Source organism: Actinia tenebrosa, unplaced genomic scaffold, assembly GCF_029948245.1.
Source record: "Actinia tenebrosa isolate PJP-AT-01 unplaced genomic scaffold, QUT_ActTen_1.0 PGA_scaffold3__52_contigs__length_22856419, whole genome shotgun sequence".
NCBI classification, from domain to species: domain Eukaryota; kingdom Metazoa; phylum Cnidaria; class Anthozoa; order Actiniaria; family Actiniidae; genus Actinia; species Actinia tenebrosa.
In genome coordinates, this window is record NW_028292580.1 from 11937583 (window position 1) to 11952802 (window position 15220).

General features: G+C 37.7%; 1 protein-coding gene, 1 long non-coding RNA gene and 1 pseudogene across 4 annotated transcripts in view; 1 reads left to right on the forward strand and 2 right to left on the reverse strand.

The window, feature by feature from the left end:
• The first annotated feature begins 152 nt into the window (after nucleotides 1-152).
• On the forward strand, nucleotides 153-5161 carry LOC116304869 (uncharacterized). Of its 3 annotated transcripts, XM_031714658.2 has the most exons (8): nucleotides 153-519; nucleotides 1024-1271; nucleotides 2088-2303; nucleotides 2639-2781; nucleotides 2961-3001; nucleotides 3681-3794; nucleotides 3898-3977; nucleotides 4083-5161. In XM_031714658.2, exons 1-8 carry the CDS (start codon nucleotides 225-227, stop codon nucleotides 4221-4223), a joined length of 1278 nt encoding a protein of 425 aa, XP_031570518.1. In that variant the 5' UTR covers nucleotides 153-224; the 3' UTR covers nucleotides 4224-5161. The 3 variants fall into 3 exon arrangements, with proteins under 3 accessions (XP_031570518.1, XP_031570516.2, XP_031570517.2); XM_031714656.2 differs by having other exon boundaries at nucleotides 154-519; nucleotides 3898-5161; XM_031714657.2 differs by having other exon boundaries at nucleotides 155-519; nucleotides 3705-3794; nucleotides 3898-5161.
• LOC148908649 (uncharacterized) overlaps nucleotides 2159-15220 on the reverse strand; it is a 32895-nt gene continuing 19833 nt past the window's right edge. The window contains exon 4 of the long non-coding RNA XR_016120648.1: nucleotides 2159-2766. This is a non-coding gene — a long non-coding RNA (uncharacterized LOC148908649). The remainder of the gene's footprint in view (nucleotides 2767-15220) is intronic.
• LOC148908650 (uncharacterized) lies at nucleotides 6864-11760 on the reverse strand (annotated as a pseudogene).

A 15220-nucleotide genomic window follows, 5' to 3' on the forward strand; every position in this document is an offset into this window, starting at 1 on the left:
AAAGACCTAACTCATTTATCTGTTATGGAAGCAATAGCAATAAAGACACGATGATATATAATATACTACTTTATATAGGCATTGTTGTTCAACCATGAACTCGTTAATCAATGCACAAAAATAACCGACTTTTACTGCATCCTGTTAATTATTTAAAAGCTCAAGATTTCCAAAATAAATAAGGAACTTCAGCCTGTGGCGGTCAGTAGTGAAGTTGTTGAGCAATGAAATTTTTACTTCTTTGTATTTTCGTTCTTGCACCATCTGCTGCTGTTTCTAAAGGCAAACAAGGATACACTATCATGCGAAAAGCCCAAGCAGATGGTTCGCCTGATATTTTTTGGCTTCCTTCAACTATGTGCGATGATTCAGATTCACAATGCAAGTCATTTGAAGAATCTGCCTTCACTAGTTCTGGTGGTACATGTGAATGTATCTGTCCAAATGGATCAGCCACCTTTGGATTCCATAACGGGAGCTGGAATTGCATAGATAACAAAGTATTCAGGAAACAGGCAGGTTTGTTATTTAAAGCATGATTTCATTCCCTTTTTTGTTCGTAATCATGTGCTTTAGCTGAGGACACATCAAGCCGTGCAGAAAATCTAGCTAGTTAACATATTACCCATATATATATATTACAATTATACTATTTCTAATGTGAGATGTACCAGTTCCTTATCTAGCGTAAAATTTTCCTAGAATATCTAGCATGAATTTCCTGAATACTTTACACTTGAGCACATATTTATTATGGTATGGGAAAGCGTAATAAAATTATATTGGGCGTGTTGAATGGTCTCAAAACACTGCGACATTCCCAGGCATTGTGTGTGTGTGTGTGTGTGTGTGTTGTGTGTGTGTGTGTGTGTTGTGTGTGTGTGTGTGTGTGCATACGTTTCATAGAGGTACTTAACAAAATCTCCCGCTAACTTATCATTAACTTTTGTCTTTGCGCCCAGTAGTTACAGTGATTCTTTTTAAAAGCTTGAAAAATCTCCGTAATTCTTGATTACATTCCAGATTGTAAATATAGATTTGAAAAAGAGCGTGACGACGGTGACTCTATTAAAGTATTGTCGGCAGGCTTCCCTTACGTCGTGTATCTTCCTTCTGGTCCGTGTTCGATCAGTTTGTTCAAATCAAGATACTTTCAGTGTAATGGCATATGGACTGGATTAAAGAGCTCGATATTCATGTCCCTAAATATATCAGATAATATGACTTTTCATGGGCATAGAAATGGAAGTTCAAGGCAATATACATTGAAGGTACAATTATTATTGTGCTTCGCGCCGTAACGAACACTTCCAAAAGTTTTAAATTTCCTTTTGAGATCTTTTTGATAGCTTTTTAATTGCGCTTTTTTACGCTAGCCATTCACGTATCGCCGCTTCACTTTGACGTTTCGATAGGTGGAGTATGTATATCATATCGAATCACTAATGTGAAGCGCAGATACCTAATTGGTTAAGGGCAAAAAGCCGATTAAAATTTGTCAAAAATGTTAAAAAGAAAAACAATTGTAGATGTGTTAGCGTTAAGGCGCGAAGCACAGTAGTTACTATGAATGACTACTCCTCCTGACCTTGGGGGACGTCAGTCCATATAGTATATCTCTTTATGATATCCATCAGGACATGATGTATATCCATCAGTACACTTGCTATCCATGATATCACCATTGCAGTACACTTGCTATCCAAGCCATCATCATTGCAGTACAAGCCAACATCATTGCATTACACTTATTATCCATGACATTATCATTGCAGTACACTTGACATCCATGACATCACCATTGCAGTGCACTTGCCATCCATGACATCACCATTGCAGTGCACTTGCCATCCATTACATCACCACTGCAGTACACTTGCCATCCATTACATCCTCATTGCAGTACAATTGCCATCCATGACATCACCATTGCAGTACACTTGCCATCCATGACATCATCAATATTTTTTTATAACTATGACATCACTGTCAATTACTTGCGCTTATCACTCAAGAGGTCTTTACTACGATATGAAATCATAACACTTTTTCTTTCACTTTTCTTTGCTACCATAACCTTTATTTAGGTTGGCAATGCAAGTTCTTTGACAGGAAGGATTGTCAGTCTTCAATTCAACTGTAGTGAACATTCACCATCTTCATCGCCTTGCCTTTTATTTAAGATCGCAGGAACAATAACATGTGAGCTCAGGAATTTATCAGGTCCTATATCTTTTACACAGTCCTCAACAAGGAGAAGCTATTCTTCATCATTTTCACAACCTTCAGCGAAGCTTACCAAGGTAGCACACTAATCCTTAAACGACTTACTATTCCAGAGAATATATTCTCGTAAATCATCAAAATACCTATTTGCCTATATATATCGTTTAATTTATAATTTTAAAGCTAAATTTAATTTGACATTTTTATATCAAAGAAGCCCTACAAAACATTTTCTAAAGCATCTTTGTTGATGTTGTCGTTGTTTTTATTTTTATTGTTGAGTTGTTGTAGTTGAACGATTTCTTAAAAAAAAAAAACAAGAAGTTCATAAATTTTTGAAATCTAGTAGTTTAATTATCGATTCTCTAATTTATGCCTTAATTTTGATGTTTTTTATTATTCTTTTCTTAAGTCAACAGTTTTGTTAAGTCATAATGAGGAGTGGAGGAACAGTGGAGGAGTATCACCACTAGAAACAGGAACAATTACAGCTGCTGTCATTATTGTAGTCCTCGTCATTACCATCACTGGGGTTATAATCTGGAAGAAAAAAAGGTAACGTTAAACAAATTATGTTATGTACAAACTAATTTTTAGTATTATTCATTATCATAGCAATAAGGTAATGGTATTTGAAAAAGGCTCCATATACATTTATTGCAAATAATGAAAGTCAGAGTAATGCAATCAACCACAAAACATCATAGCTTAATGGCGAACATTTTTCTTTTCAGGGGAGAAAATGTGTGGTGTAAGGAGAGAATCGCAACCACAGGTACAAACTTTATTCAGTTTTAAACACTAATAAAGTCAGATTATATTTACGATTATTACTAAAGATTATAAACTAATAGAAATATAAGAATATTGCAAATACTAGCTATAGACCGTCTACAGCACGTCGTAATGCAGCTCAATTTGGAGGACATATCAATAGGTTTCCAATTCTTAGATTAAAATTCTATTGTTTTGTCTTCAAAATTGAGCTGCTTTGACGTCAAATGCAAGGGGTCGTTTATACCACATTGACGTGTGTTGGTAACGAAGGGAATATGAACTTTCGAGTTGCTCATCAAAAGGAACACACAGATCTTATTAAAAATTTTAGGGTGGAATACCGGTGGATATTTTTTCGAGTCTCCGGGCTCGCCAAAATTCAAAGACGAGAAAAATGTGCACTCTTATTCCACCCAATTTATCATGCAATTGAGCTTACCTGTTCCCAAAAAGAAAGCTTTAACACGAATATTCTTCAAAAAACTAGTTTTCCAAACCGGTTTTTTACTGTAAAAATATGACAAAATATCGCAGGATATATCGCAGGATATTTGTACTCACTCCAGGCTTTGTCCTACGATATTTGTACTATAACTTGAATGGTTGGCTAATAAATTTGGTTTCTTTAAAATTCATCTTTGTACAAATTCTATTACATGTTTCTCTTTTTTACCAAGTACAAATAATTTGTTTCTGGTTAGCTAAGGAAGAAAGTGACGAAGGAGAGCCGACCAACGATCCGATCTACGATCAACCCCTACAGTTTAGACCGATTCACGCTGTAACAAGAGGTAACTAAGGTTTTTTTTCTTTTTGTTTGTTTGCTTGTTTGTTATGACGTGATTGAATTTGAAACGTCTCTGTAATTTTCAACAAGCCGACTTTCATTTGTAGGAACCACCAACAATGGTTGCGAGGACCGAGACTCAAGATACGTCTCTAACGACCAACTGAACGCAAACTTTTACCGTACGGTAACTATTTGTGCAATGAGAAAAAGTGGGTCGCTCAAAAATGATAAGGAAGAGCAAGGGACGCGTCCAGCCTCATCCTCATCGTCTTTATATATCACACTCCAGGATCTACAAACTGCACAACAAGAGGAGGGCCACGAGCAAGATAATCCACGTGATTCTGTCGTTAGTGCAGAGAAATTATTGACTGAACGCGATGGGTATTTGGTGCCTCACCTATATACAACACAATTAAAGCCAAACTAACTGCCCCAAAACGAACAATGATACAGCAGATAATGAACCTTGAGTAAAACTTCGGCTTGCGATCATTAATAATTGATTACTGAGAATGAAGAGTAGCCTTTGGATGTGAAGTCTCGTACATCTGTTCAAGATTAAAAGAAGTTGTTAAGGCCACGTCCACACGTATCCAATGTTCGCGTCCACACGTATCCGTTTTCGTAAAATTTGCGGATACGGACACAAAAATTTGCGGGCACGTGTGGACGCAACCCGTCCGTAAAAATAAATTTGCGGATACAAAAATTTCCGGATACGTGTGGACGGGGGGGCCTAAGATGTTAAAAAATTAGCCAGAAACGAGAGGAGAAAGTGAGGAGAAGGTGTTGTCATGACGACTAGACTGGATAGAGACTAAACTGATTGTTAAATCTGCAACTCGTTTGGATTATTAAAATCGATATTTGGTATTCGCGCTTTAGACCAAATGTCGAGACTGAGAATATTAATTAATTTAATATAAAAGGTCATATGAAAATTTTCTGCCATGCTGGATGTCAGATGTGATTGTGAGCCGCAATTAAGCCGACGTTCATTCCGCCATACTTGGATCTATATGTTCATCATTACATTTTACGCATGCGCATTGCATTGTTAATTAAGCGTACTGAGTCAGATTTGACATCTAAAATGGCGTTACAATTATCCCGCTGCAATAGTATTCGAGGCTTAGCTCAAATAAGTTATAAAAATGTTATTGCCGTGCCGCTTGTTTGCCTTAGTCCACATGATTATGACGATATATACACTTGTAAATCAAGTGCTATCTTTCATCTACTTGACTTCTAAAGCAATATAATGACATTCCAATCATTTTGAAACGATCTTATTATAGATCCGACTAAGAACTGGACTTTCCTTGCTAAAAATAAATACAGGAGGTTCTGACCAGCTTTTTTTAATCAGTTATCTTTAGTTATACATTGGATTTTTAAATAATTCAAGTTTTTTTAGACAGTTGAGAAATTTGATTCGTTTAAGATTAAATTAAAGTTTTACCTAGTTAAGAGGAATATATATATATATATATATATATATATATATATATATCATGTAAGTAAACATTACGCCATGAAGCTAATTTGGTATATTATTGTTGATACTTGATGCAGAAATTAAGACCGGAACATATATAAGATCTAAACTATATAGCTTAATTACTTAAGAGGGGTAGTCCGTAAATGTCACCTGAGGAGTGCAGAATGCGAAAAATCGAAATCGTTCAAATTTTGTCAGAATATAGGCCTTAGTGAACTAAAACTGTTGTGTAAGTTTTTCTTCGATCGGTTAAATATTTTAGGAGAACCGCGCCGAAATCCATTTTTCAGGATCACTTCCGGTTTCTGCACGCGATTTCACCCCATTCCAAAAAGCCCTAAAAATCACAAAATTCCTTTGAATTTCTACAACAAACGATATGATTTCGTAATTTTGGGATACTAAACCTCATTTAGGTGGATTTATCAATCACTTTGCATAAAACAAAAATATTTTATCGATTTTTACATTATTTTCAATATTTTGAGCAATTTTTCTTACCCTACATTGCAAGGTCAATATCTCTAATGGTACATCGATTTACACAAATTAACTATTATAGGGGCCACTAGCAATGCTTTATCTTGATTTTTATCAAATAAAATTTTGGGGCACTCGAAAATTCGAATTATGGCAAGACGAAACGTAACCCCTATTTACGCATAAAATAATGACAAACTTAACTCGCTAGCGGTCACGCTTTATGCCGAAGGAAAATTAATTGGTCCATTAAACCGCTTATTAATACACAAAAAACTCAATGGAGTAAAAGATACAACCTTTATTGACATTCTGATAAATTTTTAAAAGATTTGCTGAGATATTTTCTATCGTTTTAAGACAAGCATGCTCAGTATCATTGTCGTGTGACTCGATACTAAAGGTTCGATCCTATGATTTTCGGTAATTTTCGGCATAGAATGGCTTTATAAAACTTCAATCACAATTTAACAACCTAACTAATAAAGTATGAACACTTTGTACCTTATCATACTTGATTTGTAGAGAATCAACACGTTGAAGACAGCATTACGATCCGAATAATATCTCAACAATCTGAACAGTCAAACTCTTTGCAGGATGGCGTGACTACCACAGGCAACCCGTCATTACTTAGTGAGATATAAACTCGTACCAATGGGTTGGACGATAATTTGGATGGTTTTCTTTTTACAATGGATTCTATACAACTTTTTAGGAGTAAAGTATTCATCTTGTGTTTTGAAGGGATTTTTCAAATTTTATTCGAATTTGAATTTATTCCGCAAAGGTAACATTTTGACTGCTCTAAAAATATGATATACAGGTATAAATGACAGAAGCGAACTGAACTATTTTTAACATGGAGCGTAGCAAATTTAAACAAAACACATTTATTTGTTAATAATGGCACTACTAAGTCGCTTTTTCTGGTCTCCCACAATGAGGTGGATCCAAGAGGGAGGGAGTGGGGTGGGGGGAGTTGAGGTGGGAGCGTGACATTTTGGCGTTATACGAATCTCTCGCTGACTATGGCAAAACGAAAGAAGGACGTTTTGCGATACGATGATATGATAAAATATGATTTCGTTTAATTATATTGCCCACATTCTTGGGCTATTTCAGATAAAACGTTTTTTAATGTATCCAAAGCTAAAAGGGAGGTCGCAGTCAACACGAAAACATGTGAACATGGCTTACGTCTGCAACGATATTACTACGAAACACAGCTGCATTTTTTTTAAACATCACTGATGATCTTTATGTAGGGTGCCTTGCGTCGTGCTGATATTTCTGAAGTGTCTAACTCCAGTTCTTCGCAGATCAGCTGAAGTAAGGAGATGGACAACTTAGACATTTTGCTACTTGCAAATAACTGACAAAGGTTCATTGATTCAAACAAAATAGGGTGCTGTAGGTTGCATTCTTCCAGTATCGTACTGCGAGCTCGTGAGTATGCAGCTTCATCTTCAGCAGCTGCCGTATCCTCTTCATCGCCATCACTGTTCCCCTCTTCTTCCTCAACCTTATCATCATTCTCCATGGCCACCCGCTCTTCAACTGTTGTTTTTTTTAAGCTTGGCAGCTTTGCGAGAAAAATAGGACTGCACTTGGCTTGGTGAGAGGAATTCGTCCACTTTAAATTGACGCGAACCATCAAAATTCTTAGCGTATCGTATATCTCGCGCGACAGTTGAGGGATTCATTTTGTGCCCAGTTTCTTGGCCTCTAAAAAACATTTCATCTAGATACTGTCGTTGTTTCTTTGTGAAACGTGCGGAATTCTTGGACGTTTTCAGTGCCCAGCCTCGTTTGTGCATTTCTTTTTCGGTGGGCATGACATCACTTGTATTTGGTCTCAATTCTGGTTGAGGACCTTGGCCATGAAGAAGCTTATCATGATACATGATTTTAGCCTTATCAAATAAGCTGGCCTTCTCTTCTTTTAGCTCACATTTACCGTATTGTAAATGGTTGTCAAGCGACGAGTACCGTTGAAACACTTTTATGCACCCCTCGATCGGACAGGTGAACAGCTTGTTTTCTGTACAATCGTCTTCGCTTTCTTCATCTTCTTTTTCTGCCACTTTGCACGACTTCTTGGTTTTTTGTTTTGAGTTGATCTCGATGAATGCACCCTCACTAAATGAACTGTCAAAGGTCTCTATTTTCAGGGTCTTTGGAACTTAATATAGAGAAAAAATACAAATACACATACATAAATACGGATGTGAGTGAATTAATTGATAAGAGGTTGATCGTTTAATCATATTTGGTTGATTCGGATCGGCTGGGTGATTGACTAATTGATATTGATTGACTGACTCATCGACTGACTGGTTTAATGACTGGAGCGACTGATTGGCTGACTGACTGACTGACTGACTGACTGACTGACTGACTGACTGACTGACTGACTGACTGACTGACTGACTGACTGACATTCATTATCGATTCATGTAAGATCTGTAAACTAAAATTAACGGTTGACAGAATACTAGTCCCAATTTTTTTTAGATATTTATACACGGTTGAATATGATCCCACTACTGACCTTGCAAGTTTGACCAGGTAATCATCTTTCCTTCTCCTATTTTGTAAGCCTTCCAGCAGGTTAGTCCTTTTGCCTTGAAATGGAAATTGTTGAGGGTGCTTATTCCAACTATTTTAGCTGCTGGTATTGGCAAAAAATTGCTATCAATAAGAGCTACACGAACACCTCGGACTCCACCACGAGACAAGATAGCATTGCATAGGTCAGTCGCAGTTTGCACGTCATGGCCTTCATTAATGTAACGCCGTATATGAGCCTTGATGGTCGCGGCTTTGCGGTCGCATGGGCCTTTGCCGCCCTGAGGGTCGCTAAAGTCGACACGTTCCACCTTATAGAAAATAAAGATAAAATGGTGTAAGTACGAGAAAAAGATATAAGTAGTAACATTTTAGATCAAGATATATTTATATTATATATTGTATATTATATATATTTGTCAGCGAGTATCTATTTTTTAATGAATTTGGGGTTCTTTAACCATCCCTTACATTACTCATATATCATGATACCTTTATTGCAGTTGCCTTTTTCATCAGATGACAAGCAGACAACATTGCAGCGCTATGATAGCAGCCTGCATTATCCTGTCGATAATACGCTTTTGTTAGCTCATTGTTTTCTGACTTAAGACATCGTAGGGTATGCTCCATGATGGGAATCACTGCATCACTATCTTGTGAGCACTTTTCCATAACGTGCACTAGTGTCTGGTGTAGCAGCGCGCCTGCTGATGACCTATGCATTATCACAGAGATGTGCCATGAAATTCCCCGCTTCCCAAACCAGTCTGCTTGGGTTTCTCGGTATTTCTGCGGGAGGAATTTCATGGCCCAGTCTTGTGTGATAAAGACTTCATCTGGCTCCAGTTTACTCAACAACTCAATCCGCGCTTTATCTTGCTGGATGGAGCGAAGTTGATGCGCTTTCCAAGATTTGATAGCTGCAACTGCTTGTCTGAAAGTGTAGGTGATGTCATCATACTGCTCAGGTGTTAGGCTGTTAGCAGAGTCAGTTATTGCTGTCTCAATCTCGTCAAGAACTGAGTTGAGTTCTTCACAAGATGAACACTGATGGTCATGTTGATGTTTGCACGTGGTGCCAAGCTGAGTATCCTTAGGATCACTTAGAGCATGTGACAGACAGTGGTCTGCTATGCTACTAGTCTCGATAACGTGAACCTGCGAAAGAATGCATACAAATGTACAAATAAATGTTATAATTTTGTTTCACTGGCTAAACATCCCTTTATGTTCATTTTTGGCTTTAGGGGCTGCGGAATAGTCAGGACTGTTACGATGACTTTCAACTTCTGTTATTTACCTTGTAGTCAGTCTTGATGTATTGCTTTCCCTCTTTCAAGGCCTTCTCACAATGACAAACCCAAGAATGATCGCGTCCATTGTTTTCTAGCGTTGAGACCACGTCAATCAAATCATCGAAAGCTTTAGCACCATCAGCAGATATATAATCTAATCCCTGCAAAGACTTGCGTACTGTCGCAGTACATACTGTAAGCAGCCGTCTCATAGTTGTTTCGCTGAATGGTTTTATTCCACTTTCTTCACAGTACTGACGATATTGTGCACAGATTCTTGCCGGAATCATTGACCTTATTACATTTGGTGTTTCCAGCAGGCTTCCATTAGATAGGCGCAAATACCGCTGGCCAAACGGCAAGTCTTGTATTACGTGTGGGCTGGTTATAAATTCAAGGAAATGATCAAGTCGCAAATCATCTATTCGAACTCTAGGTGTTCTACTGATTGGAACAGCAACGCCACGCCCATGTTTCAAGATGTGTAGCCGGGCAACTTTGAAGCGATATTCAGTGAGTCCTGGTATGAACTTTTGAATTTCAGTCAGTGGCACCAAGTCTGCCATTATTGCCAGTACCTGCCTTCTTGTATCCCAGCCAGCGGCATTTCGGTAAGTCTCAGCCAATGCCTCTAGATATTTAATGTCGATGGGAGATTGGACCCCAAGAGTCTCCTCTACTATGTGGGAGGACTGAACAGCATTCCAAAGGCTCCCAGCATCACCTGGCGTGATTACCTCAAGCGCTGACACAATCGCACTTGCTGCTTTGGAGACATGACTCTTTTTAGTACGCATGCTCATGTCATGCCATGCCTTCTTCGGTTGACCAACTGTTTGATCTGATCTCCCACAAGCACTCAAAAACTCGTTGAGCTTCTTTCGTGAACAGGCTAGATTACGACCTTTGTAACCATCAGATGAAACAGTACTACCTGTACTGCCACTCTCAGAAAGAATGACACTGGGGTCGTCCATAATAGTCAGCTGCTCCATGGCCCCTGTTAGTGAGTCGCTGCTCAAGCTCTCAGCACTTTTTACACCTACATCCTGAATAGAAAAATGCAGCTATTTGTTAGTTAAGCGATCGGATTTATCGCTGGAAAAAAGTATTCGACTTTTAAGCTAACCTCGTGCTCATCCAAAGTTCTGGAATCAGTAGATATTTGGACTGGCTCAGAGATTTGTGGCGTGACATCATGTGTCTGTAGATCGTCTAGATCATGAGAAGACCGTGAGGATTCCAGCCTACATGATATGTGCTCCCGACATCGTTTACATATTGCTTTGATAAGAAAGAAAGAATACTTTAACTCTTATTTGGTGTAAAAACAACTGTAATCAAACAATTTGAAACATTATAGTTTTTCACTTTTACCCGCCTGTTTTAGGTTTCCTGTGGAATTGGCGCGAGTTGCCCTGTGATAGTATAGTAAGTCCCCCCCCCCCCCCCCCCCCCCATTCCCTTTAAAATCCTAGATCTGCCCATAAAGAGGCATAGAAGAGGTATACTCACGCGAGCCGACAGGTACCAAAAAGTTAGAAAAGTCATATAAGATCTTAGACTGTAAGGACGTTATAGCTCTGTCTCCTTTGGGATTGCTAGACTTATGAAATGCCAAATGAGCGGGGATAGAGCAGGTCCTCTTGTTACAGCGCCACCTAGTCCCGTACTTTTCACGATGTCTAGGACACACGGTTAACCTCAATTGACCTTCGTCGGTATCAAATAAGCCTGGGGGATATAAAAAGGAAATTTCAGTTAGTTATTCATCAACACATAGTACACACATATGATACAGACTATCTGTGATGGGTACCCCCCTTTAATGGTCTTAAATAAATGTAGATGTAGATTACGGCTTTAACGTAGATAACGGCTTTAACGTAGTAATGTCTTTTCATAGGACTTCAGTCAAACGAAATCTTACCAGCTCGGGCTAAAAGAAGATCTGACTCAGTTTTCAAGGCTGAGTCTCTTATATCCAGAGCCCTGAGATGTCCTCTGATATTTTTGTGACAGTCTTGAAGAGGTACACACTCGAGATCCGCAGGGTTGCAAAGACTAGAGCCACAGGAGCCATTAACATGGCAGGAGTAACCACATACAGCCATTTATATAATCTCGCACAAATGGAACCGTTTCTAGTGCATAACTGCGTACATAAAATGAATTAGTAACTTTATAATAAGATTGCAACTAAGAACTGAAGTAGAACCACTGGTTTTTACTCACCTTTTATGTCATGAGGTTCGTCCTTAGGTCGAAAGGTTGATTTTAAAGTGCCCATCGATTAATACCTCTTTGCACTTATGTAAAGATTAAATAATATTCCGTCAAGACTTCCCTGGGCGCGATCAACATACGTATAGCTAGAACATTCACAAAACTAACAATGATTGCAAAAGGCTTTGTTACATGGTAACTTATTACATTTTTGTTTATTATTACACTACGAGCAAGGAAAAAATGGACGCGAAGTACCTCTGCTTACCGTGGAAAACCAATACAGTCCTAACAAAATGACGAGAATAGTGTATAAAAAGGAAAGTAAAAACAGAAATGAAACGATTAAATAAATCGAATTCTAGCCGTAGCCGTGATGGGTTGCCTGTGGTAGTCACGTCATCCTGCAAAGAGTTTGACTGTTCAGATTGTTGAGATATTATTCGGATCGTAATGCTGTCTTCAACGTGTTGATTCTCTACAAATCAAGTATGATAAGGTACAAAGTGTTCATACTTTATTAGTTAGGTTGTTAAATTGTGATTGAAGTTTTATAAAGCCATTCTATGCCGAAAATTACCGAAAATCATAGGATCGAACCTTTAGTATCGAGTCACACGACAATGATACTGAGCATGCTTGTCTTAAAACGATAGAAAATATCTCAGCAAATCTTTTAAAAATTTATCAGAATGTCAATAAAGGTTGTATCTTTTACTCCATTGAGTTTTTTGTGTATTAATAAGCGGTTTAATGGACCAATTAATTTTCCTTCGGCATAAAGCGTGACCGCTAGCGAGTTAAGTTTGTCATTATTTTATGCGTAAATAGGGGTTACGTTTCGTCTTGCCATAATTCGAATTTTCGAGTGCCCCAAAATTTTATTTGATAAAAATCAAGATAAAGCATTGCTAGTGGCCCCTATAATAGTTAATTTGTGTAAATCGATGTACCATTAGAGATATTGACCTTGCAATGTAGGGTAAGAAAAATTGCTCAAAATATTGAAAATAATGTAAAAATCGATAAAATATTTTTGTTTTATGCAAAGTGATTGATAAATCCACCTAAATGAGGTTTAGTATCCCAAAATTACGAAATCATATCGTTTGTTGTAGAAATTCAAAGGAATTTTGTGATTTTTAGGGCTTTTTGGAATGGGGTGAAATCGCGTGCAGAAACCGGAAGTGATCCTGAAAAATGGATTTCGGCGCGGTTCTCCTAAAATATTTAACCGATCGAAGAAAAACTTACACAACAGTTTTAGTTCACTAAGGCCTATATTCTGACAAAATTTGAACGATTTCGATTTTTCGCATTCTGCACTCCTCAGGTGACATTTACGGACTACCCCTCTTAATGTATTTTAAATCCACAGCAAATCATTTGCTATAGAATATAATGCTATAATAATTTTGGCATTAGTATAGTGAGAATAAAAAGTTTGGTTATTTATTGTGATTTTGATGTGTTTGACTTTGTTGACCAATGATGGACTAATAATATCTAATAAGGATAAAGATACTAATTACGTCGACGGCATATAATATTGTTCAGAAGGCCCCAGCCATGAAGTGAAGACTGGCGAAGTGCGTGTACTTGGATATAGGAACATCCTGTTCCAGCACCAAAAAATAAGATTACGAGAAAACGTGTTTTTGAAAACCTTCTGAAATATTTTTTCCATTTTCTTCTAATTCTTCCAATCGCAACACATACGGTCACGGATACGGTAAGATATGGTATGGATACAGTGCACTTAAGAATTTGCCGTATTGTTTCCCACTTATGCGAAAACCGCTCTATCTTTATACCATAGACGTAGCCAGGGAGTGTGATTGGGTAAGTTATCTGATGAAAAATTCGACGTCACTTGAATATTACAATCAAAAAGTTAACCTCGTCCATTTCGTTATGAGATGCTCGTCGACTATGCTCAATCCTAGACATGATGTCCTATAGTCTTATTATTGCGTTCTCTTTATTTTCCTCTATAATTTACTGCGAAGAAAGGAATTTTAATATCACACGAACTATAGCTTTCTATAAAGGTGATCAATTTATAATTCCGTCATCGATGTGTGACCGAACGTCTTCTCAGTCAGATTGTCAAAGATTTCACATAAGAGCATTTACAATTGCAAGCAAATGTGAATGTTATTGTCCTTACGATGCTAGTACTTTTGGCTTTGATGCTGGGTCCTGGAGTTGTAGGGAAAATATTGCATTCCGAATGCAAGCAGGTTTGTTACTCGTTTTTAGAAATAGTATCTAACAGCAAACCAAAACCATGAAATTGCTTAAGCTGTTGATGGTGGCAAAAGACTTTTTTCGAACGATTTCCATCAGGCAACGCTAGTTTATGTAAATATCTAAATTATAAACATTTTATTGGGAAGAGTAAAAAGTTAATTGATGCAGCTAAAAAAGCTTGTAAGAAGTAGATTAGTGATATTTGCATAACATAATGTTGACTTTGAATTAAAATACAATGTACGTATATGAATGTACCTTGAAGCGTGTTGATTCATGGCTGTGTTCACTGATCACAGACTCGTTTATAAAAGGGTTAGTCTTGTTTCAACGTCAGAATATACAAAATTACCAAATAGTAAAGTAAAGAATGCACGACTTTAACGACACAAACATTTTAAAGTTCTACTGGCCTTCACTAGAACACGTGAATATTCAAAATAATTCCATACCAAATCAAGGTTAACCCTGTACGACAAAGAATTCGAAACTGGACCATTTGGATTCACCTGCAAAGGGATTTTGATTTGGCTGATTTTGCGCATCAACCCCCATACCCACCCATCCTCACAATAAATACTTGTGTTCTTCATTTTAGGGTGCACGTACAAGTTCCGATCCGAGCATGATAGTTTTCCCATTCAAGTGTGGGAAACACTACGGCAGCAACCACAGTTTATAGTGAGTCTACCCTCGGATTCTTGTAAGATTGACATCGCATCATCAAGATACTTGAATTGTGATGGTTCTTGGTCCACATTGGGTTTGAACGAGAACTCTGATGTTTTTCAACTACTACGACTTCCACGAAACGATAATGAACCTCACTGGGATTACGAGCTTAAGGTATAAACATCCTCTATAAACAAAGTCGTTTCGTCGTTTATTGAATTCTGAGTTTTTGAGCTTTGTTATCTCGACTTCTTCTTCATTTTAGGTTTCTTTTTACGTTTCATAGATATCAAAAAGCTCCCTGGCTGGAAGGGTTGTCCGTCTTCAGTGCTACTGTACAACCCCTTCACAATCGTCTTGTGTTTTATTTAAGATCGCAGGAGAAATTAAATGAGGTGATATCTTACTCAAATACAAACAACA